The sequence below is a fragment of the Larus michahellis genome, chromosome 2, assembly GCF_964199755.1.
Source record: "Larus michahellis chromosome 2, bLarMic1.1, whole genome shotgun sequence".
Lineage (NCBI taxonomy): Eukaryota > Metazoa > Chordata > Aves > Charadriiformes > Laridae > Larus > Larus michahellis.
The window spans coordinates 60,457,768-60,475,962 of NC_133897.1; the positions used below are offsets into that span (position 1 = coordinate 60,457,768).

Here is an 18,195-nt window from a genome sequence, read left to right on the forward strand (position 1 = left end):
AACAAGTTGTCTAGATACACTGCTAGTATTTTTAATGTTCACCAGGACTCCAACTAGGAGAGCAGGAGAAAACAGGACTTCTTCAGAATCTGGAGAATGGGAACAGAGCAGTATATTTGGAAATCAAGTCAGGTCAGGAGAAAAAAATGGAAAGAACGTGGGGTACATTTTCACATGAGACTGAAAGTATGGAGTGAACACGTTTTAGGAGAAGTAAGGGGGTAAAGAAAGGGTCATGTATGCATGCCTGTGGTGCTTGACCAGAGGTTATTGCAACTGAGACCTTTTGTTACAGCTCACCTTATTTATTATTTTATAACGACAGCTCAGCATAGGCATGACTGAACATCTGGGATACCCCTTCTCTGCACCGATCACTCCTGCATTACCTGCTGCCCATAAATGTAAGCAGATCATTCGGGAAAGAGGGAAGAGCTGCAACGCTCTTGATATCATCAACATTCAGTAACAAAGACTTGACCACAGGAAGATGTCGTTTCAGCATTTCTTTCCAATATCCTGTATAACAGGCAGATGAAGCAGCCTGGATTGCTGACTTGTTTTCACCAAGCTAAAGTTAAGGGGCGAGCACTGCCTAGACAGAGTAAAATTTTAGGAGAAATAAAAAGTGTTTGTAAGTAAAGCCATTAATGAAACAGACAGCCTGTTTGCTTAAGGATAATAAACTAAACCAGTTAGTTATCCATTCTGTTTAATTTATGTTTTATAGTGAACAAAAGACTGAGGAAGACTCTTCTACCGAAAGGCAAATAACCAGATATCATCTCAAGGATTTAATAAGCCTTTCATTGCTGCAAGGTCCACATTGTGTGTATAATAATGGTCTTATTTACTTATCATTCATCTTGGATTATTTTAGTAATGCATACCATTAGCTACTTTAATCTTACATTACATTAATCTTAGTATTTGTGTCCATATTGTATTGAAATGTAAATAGTGATGGTTGGTGATTTAATTTTACTTGATCAGTCGCGTGCCTTGCAAAAAACTCTAAAGAAATTAAGACGACATCTTTAGAATACCTGTGCATGTAGTGATTAATACTTTGTAAGTGGATATGTTTTATCTCACTAATATTGAACATAAAGCAGAAACTTTTAAGTTTAAACAATAAGTTTATCATATAGCTGGCACTTTGTAAATAGGTAAACAGTGAAAAGATTTACCGTTTTTGCAACAGTGACCACAGTTCCTTCTTCTTTTGTACATATGGCACCACATCTCTGGATATAAGGTAAATGTAAGGCCATAGCAGGTACCCATGAAACAGTCAGAACACCTTCAGTTAAAAAAAATATAAAATTAAAAACAGCAAAAAAGAGATCTTTTTCAGTGCAGTTATGCAAGTGAGAGCATCCTGACATGGATTGGTTAAATTGTTTCATGCTTCCCACAACAGTGATTTCATTGGTCCAGGCAAGAGGTCTCTTAAATGACTAATGCCAGTCCTCTGAATTTTTGCATGCTTGATACTTGTGCAGCAATTGCTGTTGTAAGCAATTTACAGCCTTTGCCAGGATATCTTGTTTCTACATCCTGGCTTTATCATTCTCCTCAGCTTTAAACATTTTTACAAAACTATGGTCTGTCCCAAAGGTTACTTCAATCTGACATGCCTCACATTTCTCTTTATATTCCTTATGTCTTTACAGAGTGAGTGTTCTGTACTGTTATGCAGAGCTATCCTCTTATAGTTCCTCTCCAAGAAAACAGCAGATTTCAGTTAATACTGAAGAGACTAAATCTACCGTTTATGTGCAGCCTCTGAATGACTTTTGAGAAACCATATTACTTAAGTTAGTGCATTGACCATCTTTTTCAGTCTTATCCAAAGATACATGCATAATGTGAAGAATGGCACTTCAGGTTGCAGTAGTTCATCTCTTTCCTGTCCTGCTTGGAGTCTGTGTTGTTTCCTTACTGTCTTGCTTTGAGCAGCCCTCCGATTTCTGTGTTTCTAACAGTTTGATTCCCCCAGCAGTGCTCACACTTACGATTAAACATTTTTTTCTCACACAGTTTTGTCTTCTACACACAGTTTCTCTCTGTATCTGATTTTCTTTTTTTTCCTGTTAAATTTCTTAGTCAGCATTGATGCACCCAGTGGTGCACAACCAGTTAAGATTGCTCCCATATCAGATCTACTGACTTTCAGGTTACCTTCTTATTCCTAGTTCAGCTATAAGTGCACCTGTCAAAGCTGCACAGGTTCCTTCAACAATTTTCTTGCATATTGACCCACTCAACTGCTCCAACCCATTACTGCCTCAGGAAAATATTTGAAACTATACTTTCAACTTGAAATAGAGAGTTGGAAGGTGTTATTACTTGGCTTAGTAGAGTGTCATCCATCTAGTGTATTTTAACTTACATTTCAAAATGAAAAATTATTTTAAACTAAATTTTGAACATGTCAAATGACACATTTCAAGAATTTCAACATCTTTTCCAACTTTTGTTTGAGTTGAGATATTAATCAAAACTGGCCCTTTCCTCTGAACAGTCTGTTTCAAGAAGTGTCAAAAATTTCATGACAAACTGTCTGAAAAGCAAAAGCAAAATGTAGCGTAGGGATTTTTCCTTCTTTTCTTCTTCTGTTTAAAATAAAACCTCTAAAACTATCTACCAGCCTGTCCTTACTCTCCTGGAATACTAAGTTCATGAGCCAGTTGCACGAGCTGTTTCAGAACCAGTGCTGGCAGTATGCTACTATTTATTTCCTTTCTGGCTTATGCTTTGTGTGCTGAATTTCGAGAGTAAATTTTTGTAACTGAAAAATAAACCCTTGAGAAATCAAAGCTTATAATAAACTGAAATACTGACAGAGACTGAACTATGGTGCCCAAATTGCAATGCTTGAAAAGCAGAAAAATAGAATCAAGAGCCTTTAAACTACTCTAAATTATAGTCTATCAATTTTTCTATAGGGCAATCACAAGACTATTTAATTAGAATAATAGATTCCCAGCAATGAGCTATTTGTAATTAAAATTAAGCATACCGGGATCGTGTCATTACAATTTTTACAGTCAAGTACATGTTATTAAACCAGTTGTATCCTCATTGTTACATTTTCCTTAAAAACAGTTTTGCTCTTAATATGAATTGTTTTCTTGAAAGTGCTGCCCATTTTCAGAAGCTTGAAATTGTCATCATTCTTGGAAAAAGCATGCGTGTATTTATGTCAATGCATATTGAATGTAGGTGTGTGAACACACATGCACGTATGTGCGTGTACTCACACCTATTTATTACTTCAACAGTAAGGCTTCTGGCTTCAAAACAGTTCATTGCACAAGTTCTAGGTAATAAATGAATTGTTTATTACTTACTGTACATATCTGTTTTCAGCAAACTGAAAATGTATTGAATAATAGGTTGTGAGTAGAGCATTGTATTAGTATATTTATCACAGAGCTGTGACTGCATTGCAGCAGAGCTGCTAATTCATTGGCACATCCTTGCTTTTGATGTCTTTAGAGTACAACACTCATTATATTGCAATTTATAAAAATGTTTTAGGGCTTCTATAAAATAATAAAATACTAATGTACACTAAGGACACACACAAAGGACAAGGGGATAAGTCAGTTGAACATATATGCTTCATACTTGATACGTGATATTTTAGCTGAGCACGTTGCTGTTTGTGGTAGATGTCAAAATCATCACAATAAAGGAGTAAAAGCAGATTGTGTAGATTTTAGCAAGTGATATGTGTTCCATGATAATCTGGAGGAGAGTAGTGTAGTGTAAAAAGATAACTCATTTCTGTGTTACTATTTTTTATCGTTGTTTCTGATGGCTGCAATGATAAGAAGGAGGAGGTTCCACTGTGATAACATCCTGTGCAAATATAAATTAAAATCCTTTTTCTGACACAAAAATCTTGCAAACCAAAAACATGAGAAACGTGAATAGAAAAGGGGAAAGGGTTACAAGTGAATATGCACATTACATTGCCTCTAATGAATGATGAACACACATCATTAAGGTTTGTCGTTGTATGGGTCAGCTCAGGGAAAATATAATATAAATAAACCATGTGTTAATGCCATCTACATCTGATTCATTCGTGGTTGATCCAATTCAAATTTCAACTCATGACTCAGACAACCTAGTCTGTATGTCCTTGCCAATATTTAGCAAACTAGGAATCTGCAAGGATACACAGCAAGAAAAGCATACTGACCTCAGCAGCTCCTCTGTGGTACAGTGGGATAACTAAAAGTCTTGGTAGGTTTATTTTTGTTCTACTGAGAAAAAAGGAAGGTTTCAATTTCTCTCAGAGGCAGGAGAAATGAGTGTCTTTGACTTATGTGTTCTGCAAGGGATTTAATAATGAAACTGGCATTTATACAAGTTGTCATTAATAAATGTCTCAGAAGCATTAAATTCCATTTCATGTTTGCTTCGTTGCATAGACTATGTGTTTTGCTTTACTGCCAAGACTATGTTTTTGTTTTGAAGGGGAAAAATCTTCACTATTTCGGCAGAAAGTGTTTTCTAGAACATTTACAGAGCAGACTCTTCCAGTCATATGGTTACTGGAACCATTCATTGGAATTAACAATGTATCATCCAAACGTTAATGCAAGATCCACAGTTTCTGTCAAGACATCAGGACTTATCCTAGCTTTACCTCCAAATCAGTACTTGTAAGATAATTGATCTACTAGGGAAGCTTCCAGATCAAGTCTATCACAGTGAAGGATGTGGCCAAATATCTGACAGTAATGAAGATAAAGAGTAAAATATGAAAAGATGGTGTTTTAGGTGAATCACAAGTCATTCATTGCAGGCAGGTAAACGTCCACTCATGGTTGCGAGTTTTTTACAAGTACCACCATTGTGTAGTATTTTTAAATAAAATCATTTAGGCACTTTACAAGATCGGCATCATTTTAGTAGTGCTACATCATATATTACCTCAAATTCCCTGTAAACCGCAATGCCATAATAACAGTTGGGACATTGACTTGCAATATGTTCAACTCAAAACGTACCCCTTACGAAATACAGCTCCATCTCATTATGGCCAGACTAGTAAAATAGGATGCTGAGCCAAGGCCATACTTATATCAATAGCAGTTGGTGGCATCTTATAGCTGTATGACCATCAAGGTGATTCATATGCTATAAATTTGCAAAGCAAGACATAATTAAATAGGTTATGCTTTTTGCATATGATGCATCAGGATTTTTGTCACCTATTTGAAGATCCGCATGAGATGCCTGTTGTCCCTGATGAAGACACTAGGGACCAAAAGAAGTAATGCAAAAGATAAGATCTGTAATGGTGTGTACCAAGGAGTGGAGGAGTGTCATAGCCAAGGGCTATGGCAGCCCATGCCCAGTTTTGATTGACACAGCAAGGGGCTTTTAGTACAAAATCACCCATCAGTTGTATAATCATCTTTATTACTGAGTAATTCTTTACATTATGGGAAGAAACATAAAGATTTCTAATTATTAGTTTCTTTATTCCCCAAAAGATAAATTTAGGAGTAAACTCATTTAAAACAAAGCTCTATAAACTTCTGTATTTGCCTCGTGATTCAATGCATGATCACTCGTGTTTATTAGAGGGGAAGATAGTAGTCACTGTTCTGTATTATATAGGCTGCTCACTGGTCTATGTGCTCTGATAATGATAGTCTTCTAAAGAACAAGAGAAACCTTCTCCAAATGTCTGACATGGATTACAAAGTGAAGTTGATGTCATAAAATCTCAGGAGCTGTATTTGATTCAAGCTGTAAAATGCATAAGCAATAAATAATTAAAAAGACACCAAAGAATCAATTTTACGGTTTGTTCTCAAGCCCAGCCAATATGTTCTTCTTTACCTACTTGAAACAACAAAAGAGAGGTGATTACATGAATACAAAATTAATCCAGTCAGATTTTGGACAGCACAATACTTGAAAAGGTTTAAAGATTTCTTCAGAAACCTAGTGACTAAATACCATGAGATTCTTCTGGGGATTCTTGGTGCTTAACACATCTTCTCATATCCCCAAGAGGGCTGAATTGCGCCATGTTGGCACAGTTAGGTTAGTGACTAACTGATACTTCTTCTGCATATTTGTCTAAATAATAAGCTCAAATATACCAATCCAAAAAAAAAATGTTATGCAGAGCAGCTGTCATCTGCTTTAGAAATCCTTAACCTGGTTACTGACTAGGCAAAGCTCTTCACAGGATGATGAAAAAAGTTAAACAAAACCCCATTAGAGATAGATCACATTTAATAGTTGGCCTTTCTTAACATTTTATTCTTCCTTTTGTTTTAACCCATTTAACAGACTTATGATACTATTTAAGATGGATTCAGATGTTCTTATTTACACCAGCTGAAGACCTGGCCCTGAGTTTGCCGACTAAAACATTGTGCAACAGAAATTGTCTTTTTAATCCAGCCTGATTTGTTTATTTATGAATTTGTGGGTTTATCCTCTGCCTCTGTAAGATTATCACAGCATAGTCTATTTTACAGCCTGGGGACTGAATGTAGCCTGTGGGCCCTCTCCACTCAGTTTATCTTGTTGTTCCCCCCAGCCCCACCCCAGAGGAGATGGACAAAACAGGAGATGGACTAAACAAGTGCTGCCCAATACACCATTTCCTCCTGCCACAGCTCCACACAGAGCTGGTCTCCTGTTAACATGAAGCAATTGCTAGGAACTGACAGAAGGAATACCGGGGCTGGGAAAAGCCCTCTTGTTAGCCGCTGCAGTAGATTCACCCTCCCCTGCTTTGCTTCAGCAGAAGTGGCAACAGTTCGGGTTGGACAGAAGTAGATGTTCAGCCATCAGCCACCGTAGATCCTAGATTATGCATAACAGGTGCAGCAGGTTTTCTGTAACAAATGTGGAAAAATTGGTTGTCCAGCTCCTGCAATTGCCAAAGTGGAACAAGCATAATTTCATTTTAAGGAGCTAATTTGTGAAGTGCTCTGAAAATTAAAAACACTCGAAAAGAAGGGAATAATAAGTTTCTACGTTGTCACATACAAAATAAAAACTGCATAAATCCAAGAGGATTACTTAATCCAAATGAGTTAACTGCGGTATTTTTCTTTATACATTAGTCCTTCATCAATCATTCTAATGCAAACAGCTTAGAATAGCACCTTACTGGTCTGAAGATAACACTGAAAAACTGTTTGGCAGCCTTTTCTAGGAATATGCCCTAAAGGAACTTTGTTTAACAAAATGTCACTGCATATTTTAATATTGATTTGCTCTTTGTAAATCACAGTCTTTAAAAGTGCCAAGCATTTTGTTTTGATCTCATGACAGAACAAGTTTGATAATGTCCACCAAAGAAATATGAAGGCCTTGTATTACAGTAAGTGATAAGGAAAGGCTAAGTCCTTCTTGGATCAGGAAGGATTGTTTAGTTCTGCCATTGTTAATTAAATGCATCTGTGCACAATTTGGTTAGAAGTCAGCAGCAAATGAAACTAGTTTGGGAATTATTGTGAATCTGAATTAATTTTACAGGCCTTCCCATCTGCCCTTTGTGTTGCCTTGCATATGAGATCGAAATCCTGTTACTGAAGATCTCAAAGTCACTTTAAACACTTGTTACATTGAAAGAAATAAGAAAGAATCTTAAAGGTCAGGTTAGCTGTTTTTACTTTTATTTAGGACACTCTGAAAATCAGGGACTCTCTATGGAATGCGTAATTTTAGTCTGATGTTGGTACAGTAGGATTCTGCAATAGCAATGTGTCCTTAATTGGCTTGGCTTATTGTTCAGTACTGCTTTTACCATGATGAGAGGAATGTGTTCTGTTGCTCATTTAAGATCAATATCACTGGAAACAGAAGCATGCATTTAGAATATTTTTGTGATTTTGTCACTAGTTTACAGTTTTGTCTGTTTACAGACTAGTTTACAAACACTAGTTTGTCACTAGTTTTAGGTCTTTTAAGTAAGCTACATATATTTAGTGATTCAGACTACCAGCTGAAAGCATTATTTATTGCTTTTTGAATTTTTTTCCTTTCCTTTTATGTTGTTTCATAGACCTAATCTGTCATGGTCTTCTTGAGCAGTTAGGTAACCCCATAGAGTACAAAAAGGTTAAATTTTAAACACGTCTTAATAGTTTTTGTGGGGGTGTGAATGAAGGTAGATAGAGACAGAACATCATATTCAACAAGGCTAGCAGTATGCATTTTTAAGAATCTTTGCAAGAAATGGTAATAAAGGGTATGGATTTTAAAGAGATGTTTGGAGGCGATAAAAAGGACAACTAATGGAAAATACTCTAAGACCATTCAAAACTGATGATGGTTAGTTCTGAGGCAGAGAAATGGACAAAAAAAGCAGAACAGAAACCATTTGGGAGAGAAATGAGAGTTGACGTGGGAGCAGGAGCAAGGATAGGCAGGGATTTGATCATGAGAAGGAAAAGATTGAAATTCATGTTAAGAGTAATTCAACCCAGCTTATTTTCCATTGCAAAAAGCCTTTAACATTTTGTTCTGCTCTACAGAAATGTTCATGCTGTCATTATCACTAGCATTTGAGTTCTTTTCAGTTCAGTAGCGGGAAATAGGTGTCAAATATCTCGTGTGTAGTTCACTCCTTCCTTTTGACCTCTCAGGTGGAAGAGTAATTGCATAGGTGAATATTTTGTTTTGGTGGTGTTTCTTGGCTTGGTTCTTTCTAATTTATGCATAGAGGGAGTTAGTTTATATTTAGGTTATATCTACACACAAGGTGTGTTTTGCACTTATGCTAGAGATGGGAGGTGTGAAGGGGAAGCAGGAAAGGAAAGGAAGAGGTGGGGAACAAAGGGAAAAGTCTGTGTTATACAGTGGAGAATAGTGAGATTTGTGATGGTTCTTCAGTCCTGAGGGACTTTAACAGTCTGTGTATAGCCATCTGAACATTTGGCTTCCTGCACAAAATAACTTTTTATCTTCCTGCTCAAATGAACTCTAGGTAAACCTAAGAGTTAGAGTTAGTTACTCTATACCTTGGGCACAATTTGCCTGGGGAACCTAGTTAATGTATTAAATGCCCCTGTCCTGGAGGGTATAGTCCTCTAAAAAGACTGAGGTAGTGACAAAAACCTGTTGGCTTAGAGACGTTAAATAGCATAGTCACCACACTAAGAAAATATAGTTACATAATGAGAAATTAAGAGATTGAAAGAAATGCTTTCTGTTTCCTATGGGATGTGAAAATATCTGGATTAGAAAGGAGTCTGGAGAGGTCTCTGAGGCCTTTCTCCTGCCTTCGGGCAGGACCAAACATGCTTAAGTCATTCCTGATATGTGTTATTTTGGGTTGTTCTTAAAATACCTTTTACTACTCATGAGCCTCATTGGTTCTGTGCCCGTTCCCTTTGTGCATTTATAACAGTTCGTAGGCTTCCTGTTTCCAGCAACTTTTTGTACAGTTGAAAATCAGCCATTGCTCACTTCTGCAGAATAGGGTGTGAGGTTTTCTTCATGGGTCATTAATATCACTCTCCTGCTTTTACCCACATTATGAGATCCCTGTCTTTTTCTTCTTTTTTTTTTTTGTTTTTTCTTGTTGGCAATAGAATGGTGGGTTGACTTAGGATCACTGTACTGTATGTGGAATTCCCCAGATCCCTTTTTGCATAATTGCTATTTGGCCAGACTCTTCCCACCAAGGCCTGGTCATTCCTACCTCAGTGTTGGACTCGTCACATGCTCTAGTTGTATTAAATGTCTTCTATTTCAGTCTAGTTTCTCCAGATATTTTCTGTTCATAATCTACAATCCTGAAAAGAGCAGCCTCTCCCAGTTTCATATCTTCATGCAGAAGAAACACCTCATAATCAGTCCTAATTCATTTGGTCCAGGCAGTTCCCCACGTTTCTGGCAGAGACAGGGGCGCGTAGGCCAGATATCTCATTCTGCTCCTGGTTGCCATATTTCCTTGGGACTCACAGACCATTCCCTATGATCTGACATCTGTATATTCACTCATGTGATGGGGGAAAGACCCTTAGTAAAGACAGCAGGTGAAAATAGCCTGATCGACAATAAAATAATACGTCTGAACCACAGCATGTTCTTGGTTACTCCAAAGACGCATTTGGGAAAAAAAAATGTTTGCTGCAGACTATGTGAGCATCCTGTTCCCAGTTTTCTCTCTCGGACAGTCTAGGGTTGGGGAGAAGCTGAGTGGTTTACTAGATGTTTGTATATAGCACCTCTGAGGAAACGGTAAAGCTTCAGGCAATACTGAACCTTCAGTGCATGGATAGACCATTTGTATTCCTTGCAAAGTATATCTGGGCAGACAGCAAGGAAGAAAGTTTAACATACAGTTTTCCCTCATCCTGCTGGAAGATCAGAGTTGCAATCTGTAGTTTTGAAACATAGGCAGCTGATTAAAACAGATTTGTTACGAATAACTTTAACCAGAGTTGACTACGGGTAAAGTGAAAAAGAGGCCAGTTTTTCCAAGTTGTGGTTTAGAGAAATAACGTATATACTTCTAATGAGGAGGGCATTGTTGAACATCAGCAAGAAAGGAATGGAATGGCATGGGTTTTATTTAGGAATGGAAATTTGGTCTATTTCTTTGGTCTGTCTTGTGGAGGACTGGGAAAAAAACCCTATTCTAGAGGATACAGTTACAATATTTAAGATAATAGAGGTGAAAGTCTATGAGTTGGCTCCTACTACAGCTGAAAGCAAGGCAAAAATATCTATACCACTTATTATGGAGGAATATTAGCAACATTCCTCAGATTAAATATTGCTAATGAATCAGCAAATAACAAAGATATGAAGGAATAGCAATTACTTAGGACAATAACAGAGTAGCAAGGCACTAGGAATACACCAAAACTAATTAGATAATAATTGGGAAGACAGCCCTGTTTCATAATACCAACATGTCATACTGCTGCCCTAAAAAAACCCAAAACAAAACAAAACAAAGCATGGTATTGTATTTTTAGGCTTCAGAGTTAACCTCATGTAATTTAACAAATGGAAAGAGAGAGATCCAGATCACTAGATACCTATTAATCTGACTTTAGTAGTCTTACTAAGCTTTTGAAGAAACGAAGGAAAAAGTAATTAATTAAACACCTGGAAGTAAAAGGAAGTTAGAGTAAAATGCAGCAGATGTTTATCAACAGTGAATTGTTCAGTATTAACTTGATCTCCTTCACTGATACAAGTACAGTAGTTTCTTCTCAAACAAGAGAAATGCAATAGATCTGTCTAGTTTTTCAAATGTCAATAAAACATTTGATATACTGTGATGATGGAAATTATTAGCTAAACCAGGGAAGATGAGGTTTAAGAGAGGGATTGCAAAGTGAGTTGTGAACTGGCAAATGGAATTTGCCTCGCAATTTATACTGATGGGTTAACAGCTGGCTGAGAGATTAGAGATGCTCAGAGACCAGTGCCGGAGCTGATGCTGTTTAATGCTTCGACCTTGACTCAAAATTAGGAATATCTTGACAAATGTGCTGATGATACAGACTGAGCCTAGAAAAATAAGCAAAAAGATTTGGATTGCACCATGGAAGTTGTAGCACAGAGGAATACTGTTGACAACAATAACAAGAATTTCTGTAAAAAGATAGAGCTTGTTGATTGGAAGTGATTGAAGACAAGAACGATGGGAAAGTACTGAAGGTATTTAATGTATGGAGCAATCTCAGGATGACTTTGAGCCACTGTTCTGAGGTAGTCAGAAGAATACTATATATCAAGGAAAATAATTTCAGTAAAGAAATACAAAAATGTTGATCAAGTCTGAAATCACAAAACATTGGTAAGACCTCCTCCAGAATACTTATTAGGTAACAAGTGCAACTGGGGAGCAGAGCTGCAAGGAAGAACTACAACAGAAAATCTATTTTCCAACAGGAGACTTGTGTTCATAAGAATAACAGCTGAGAGAAGTTATGATTGATCTCTACAAAGTCATCAGATGTAAATCCCAAAGAAGAAAAGTTGTTTAAGCCAAAGTGAATGTTACCAAATAAAATACCAGACAAAACAGCATCTGTAAACTCTCTATGGATAAATTTTGAGGTGGAAATTAAAAGAAAGTGTATCACACTTGAAGAAATGAAGTTATATACCTGCCTTTCAGAAGGAGCTATAGAGGAAGAAAGTTCTCAAAATGGAGTCATCCAGATTTTGAAAGCAGCAGTACTGAAAATATAGGTGTCCACAACAGGAAGGAACACAACTTGGTGACTAGGAACTTACAGTTTACTTCCAATTCTCTTGTTTTGTGGCAGCTTCTATCTTCAGAGGCTGGTTCAGGAGGGAAGTGCGGTTTTGAAGTTTGTTTTTTTTAACGTAATGCAACCTTATTCCTAAAAGGAGGCAAAGGAATGGAATTACCTACAGAGTCTTTTAATACAAATAAACTGCAAATAGAGCATGCGTTGGTTTTGAGTGTATAAATTTTGTGTATATACTACATGATAAGCACAAAGTGGATAAACTATATGATTGTATATACTTAAATAATTTTAAAAATACAAATTTCTTAGAAATTTCTTAGAAATTCTTAGAAAGATGGATACGGAAATACATAGGCAAGGTACCTTCTATCTTACCAGTATTTGCACCTTACCATTACTCTATAGCAAGAGAAGCGTTTGAAAGATAATGGAGTGAACAGTTAGAAATTATAATTGTCTTGATACCTCTACTGAATTCAAAAAGGTTTTTTTTGCAATGTTTTCATTCCGGTTACCTAAAATTTCCTGTAAACTCTATTATAGTGGGTAAGGTTTGTCCAAAAATGGACACATGAGCAGCAGATGATGTTACACAAGTTTGCTAATGGATTAAATAGAAAATAAATATTATAATTCTATCTGATAAAATAAACTAACAGAAAATTGAGGGTGAAGGGAGGGCTTAAGGAAATGATCCTGTACTTTGATTTGAACTCCAGTTAGCACTAATATTAAGATATTGTTTCCTCCTTATTTCTTACTACATCATATTAAGAACAGGGGAAAAACAGATGAGTAAAAAAGAAGTTTAGCAGATGCAGACTAGGTGAATCCAACCATCATACTAGAAGTATAAAATTAACATCAAGGAGTTTGCTGAATATCTCTGTTTTTATGACTTAATATGCTCCATTTAATGATACAGATAAATATCTTTTTTTCCTATTTCCCCAGATTAAGTCATTTACCTCAGTTATATAGTCAATAATGCAGTATCTTTACTAGTTATGGTACAATAAAAGTAAGTTACACCACACTAAAATGTGAAAATGGTTGCTGGCATTACGTGTGAGACTTCATGTAAATAGCTGGCAAAATTCACATAGAAAAATGTTTAGTTTGGTCATTGGAAAAATTCTTCTAACGTATTGTGTGTTCAAATGTAAATGAAGAAGAAGATACATCAAAAGCAGTTATTTTGGAAGGCTGGAAAAAATACAGAACCATATTCTGATTTAGGAACTTTTGTAGATGTTTATATCCTTGAATAAAAGTTACTTTTCTGAGATTATTTTTTAAACATCAATACTGTCTGCATTCCCTACTCTTGTACACACCAGCTATGAAATCATATAAATTGTTAATCATTTGAGTGTTTAGAAATGTACTATTATATGCCCTTTGTGTTGAGAACACAACAGAAAGTCATCACCTATTAGGGGAATAGCAGTAATCAGCTCTATCTGTTCATTTATCCTGCCACACTTACAAAACTAAATTAATTCACTTAAACCCTGTTGAAAACATAATTTATTGAACTGTGATAATTGCCTCAGGTTGTTTCACGGTATTTTACTGTGGCAACAAAATTTTTAAATGATCTTTTTCTTGCTTTAGAAGAGCATTTCTTCGAGCACTAATTTTAACCAAGCCAGTATTTTCTGATCTTTTGAAAAAGAAAGAATGGGTAGCCTTGAGTAGTACGGGCTGATATAGGGTGTAAGACACCTATATCGTGTATATTCTGAGGTACTTGTACTGGCATGCATAAAACCCAAAATCTTTTCTAAATGTGAGCACACAATGTTCAAGTCTCTAATGCATATCATGACATAGATTATTCTTGGTAGGTGAGTCACATATGCCAGTGCTGTTAATTGGAACTTGAGGAGATATGAGACCATAAGCTTGTAGGGGGTTCACCCAGATACTTTCAGTTTCCGTAAATTGCAAGATAGGAAAGGAAAGCTGTCCTTGGGTGTTATTTAATAGAGTATTGTTAACTATCACGGGAATATGATGAAATTCAGATTTATCTTAGAAATCAGGAGACTTAATTTGTAATGCATTTATGAAAATATTTTAATTTGTTTGTCTAATAGGGGGTCTTCTAATTTTCATTTTTAATGTCAAAATAAAAAGGCGTAGTTCATAAATTAGTTTTGGCCAACTCAACATGAAAGAAAAGCTCCTTTAGTTCTTGATCAAAAATGCAGAGCCTGTACCGAGTCTGACTGTAACAAATTTAATAAGAAAAAAAAAAAGATTCTTTGAAATGATATTTCAAAGCCCTGTCAAAGAAAAGAAATTTAATAGTTTCAAAGGTGAAAGTGCATGGTAATTCTCATTTTTAACTATCTTTGATAGAAAAGAAACTGGCCAAACTCAAATCTTTGAAATCATATTTAGATAATATTTCAAACAATAAATATATGTTCTGCTATAACTTTGGTTTTTGTTGTTCCACTTTGTCTTTTGCATTCCTTCCACTCTCCAGCAACAGTGTAGCTGGAGAAGAAAAGCAGGTGGGTGGGAGAAACGTGAACAACACTTGCCACAAATCCCTATGAAGAGAAAACTTTTACAGCTTTTATACTGAAGCCAATTGTTTGCTTTAATAATGCAGCATTAGTAATTTCCATCCCAGCTAGCAAGCAATCTGCCTCCGCTTTATGCCGGTGCTGGCAATAGAAAGATAAATAGCAACTCACTGGCATTCTTTCTTTAACTTTCAGTCAGTTGTGGGACTGGAGTCCTTGAGGCATGACACCACCTGCACAGCAGGAGGAGGTGTGACTCGTGATGTTCTTTTTGTTTTGACAGCTCGGTACCAGTCGTATGTAGCTTAGAACTCTAATTTATGATGGGTGAATGTATTCCACCTTTATTGCACTTTTTTGCTGTTTTTAAAAGGGCTGCAGCAGAACCTCGATGAATCATCTTTTGTGCAGTTGTGTGTTCAGATATAAATTCTGTTAATCTGCCTAAAATAACAGGGATTAATTACCAGACAAGGACATGATACACTGCTTGGGCAGCTCACAATTTAGCTGTGTATAAATCTTGATGCTCATTTAGGTTTTTCTTTCTGTTTTTGCATCTCGTCCTGACAGGTGTGTGCCCAATCACTGTGAACACGGTGGCAAATGCACCCAGACGTGGGACAGCTTCAAGTGCACTTGCGATGGAACTGGATACAGTGGCGCCACTTGTCATAACTGTAAGCCATCCTGCAGTTTCTAAATTGCCATGGAGTAGGGAAGACACTGATGTGTTTTGGTTGAGATAAAAAGTCAAAGTCTTCCTCTCTGGTGGTTAAAGATCCTAAAACCGTTTCTGAAAGGAGATGTTGACTTAATCATAATCCATCTTATCCACGTAGGGGTGTATTTATATAGCGCTGTGCTGCACCATGCAAGGGACCAAAGCAGTACAGCTGTCTTAGTTGGGTATACCGAGCAACCACATTCTCAGCAATTGCACCCTTGAGTTTTACATGGAAATAGTGAATCTGCCCTAAACTGTTGTGGAGAGCTGCCAACCACTGCTAAAGAGCTGCTGGTTTAGGTTGCTAATCCTGAAGCAAGTTTATATACTGATTATTGGCCATTATAAAATCAAATTATTTATTCTGTTGTTATGAGTTTCTCAAATAAGAACAATTCCTATGAACTCCACAAGCCCTACACTATTAAAGCACAGAAAGGAGAGAGAAAGGTACAGTTGCTCTTTTTATCGGTTCTGAACAATGTATACCAAGTCAGCAACATGTGTCTTCTGTTCCTTCTCTCATATGCTAAAAGTGGGATTTTCATCTGTGACATGTATTCTAAAATATCTAGAAGATGCAGAAAACATTCAGTCCTTACTTTTCTCCATTTTTTCTTTTGCAAACAACCTCTTAATATTAAGGAGAGAGGAAAAATGCTTTTAAGCAGGTGAAGCCAGGATTTATAGAGATATAAATTTATATTACTTTACTATTTACCTTAACTACAGCTGTGTAAAATTTTGTGAAGATAATTGTGTGTGCAGACGAGCTTTTAAGAGATAACCTAACATAGTTCAGCTTTCTTCTTGAGTCCCAAAGAGAAGTAGCAAGGACAAATGGATGGCATCCCTTTTCTGAAATCACGTTTATTACAAAGGAAAGAAATAATAATCCAAGGAGCTGTGAATATTTCTCTTAATAGGATTTTCACCTTCCTTTTATGGATAAAACAGTGCAATAAGGCAAGTAAAAGGCACTGCTGGACTGCAGTATCAGAAGAGGGATTTGGAGTATATTGTCCTGTCTTTAGGTGTGGAAAGGATAAAGTGTATGGGATTATGGCTGCCCAGGTCATTTGGAGACACATTGTTCAAGAACCTTTACTTTTTTTTATTTCAGAGAAAGTGTCTAGCATGGATGGCCAAGATTTTGTATTATTTCATTTCTGTGTTTAAAGAGACCAAAATTTTACTTTTTACCATGTGTGTTGCTATACTTTTAGTAGTCTTCTTTCTTAGAAAATGAGGGTGAGCAGAAAGTTATTTACTTGATAGATATCCTGTCAGAGTATGTCAAGTCTTTTGCCTTTCTAGGGTATAGAATTTAATGGCACAAAAATGAGCGAAAAGGAAAAATTACAGCAGCAAGCTATAAACCGAGACAACTTTAACTCTGCCTTTATTGAGCAAGCAATAGCTATCAGTTTTTACAAAGCATGTTCCATTATGAGGTATAGCTGCAAATAATGAGGGAATTTGTTGAAGCTTGCCAAAGGTTGCAGTTACGCAGACTGTCCTGAGGTCTGGGGTCTCAGCTCTGCTACAATGGTACCGACGCTGTCTGTCCTTTCGTGCTTGTGCAGTGTGCGTGTGTACTCGGACATGCTTGTGGTGCTGCCCTTTGCTTCTGAGTTCTGATGTTTGTGGCAACAGCATTACAGGGAAGTCGGCATGATAACTGGTGGTGGTATAAAAATAGCTGAAAGCAATTTTAAACAGTATTGCAGGTTGTATGAAATGCTGTAAAATTTAGCAGATGTCATGATTCTGTGGAATAGGAAAGTGTTTAAGTGCAGATAGCACTTTTTCAGTACCATTTTACTTAAATATAAGGTTATTTTACAAAACAAATGCTATTGTACTCTACAGTAAATTATATATTTCTTTTTTCAATGCATGTTTGTGCAGTAGGTGCACCAGGGCATTTCTCAAAGAGGTCGGAGTCAAGACCATGTTAGTGGGGGATTGTAACTCCACAGCTGATGACTGTAATGAGTTTGAGTTTTGCTGAACTTAAAGGAAAAAGATAATTCTGTATTACTGAAGGTTTCTTTTCAGTGAATTGATTTTGCTTTGGTAAGGGAATTCAACACTTTCCTGAGCTTTTGACCTGAAACAAGGCAAGGCTTTGCAGCCTTGACTGAATTTCAGATTGCAGTTTAAGGTTCCTTTGAAGTTGAAATTCAAAGACAAACTCAAGGTATGAACTCCTTGAAGTGAAACAGGGAAAAATCTTCGCATGAAATCCTTGTGAATCAAAATGGCTTTGTTTCGCATGTAGTATGTTTATAGTGTGACAGTGAAAACAACAGTTAGTCAAGAAAGATTGAGAGATGTATTCTGGGGCTGAGACGTAGCAGAAACTATAAAAATAAAATAAACAGCTACAGAAGGAAAAAACCGAAATAATAAATCTGAAATAACAACTTAAATTCTTATTGTCTCTCCATTTGTGTAAAACAATTATGCACATTTACCATTTTAAGATCATGAAATAATTTGCTTTTCAAAATATGGCATTGTTAGAGGAAGGCTTTTCATCTTTCAGAGACACAACAAAATCTTCAAGCTCTGTGTCCACTATCTTGTTATTTGTCAAAGGCTTAAGCTGCCATTCACAGAAAAACATGTCTCTACTCCACAATAATTTGTTTCAGCCAGCTACAACTGGGTCCCTGGAGCTGTG

The 18,195-nt window shown here is 36.5% G+C and overlaps 1 protein-coding gene across 1 annotated transcript in view; it reads left to right on the forward strand.

The window, feature by feature from the left end:
- The window catches only part of CNTNAP2 (contactin associated protein 2), a 1,161,641-nt gene that overhangs the window by 744,283 nt on the left and 399,163 nt on the right, over positions 1-18,195 (forward strand). Inside the window, exon 11 of the mRNA XM_074575643.1 lies at positions 15,353-15,459. Within this exon, the coding sequence (XP_074431744.1) occupies positions 15,353-15,459 (107 nt within the window). The remainder of the gene's footprint in view (positions 1-15,352; positions 15,460-18,195) is intronic.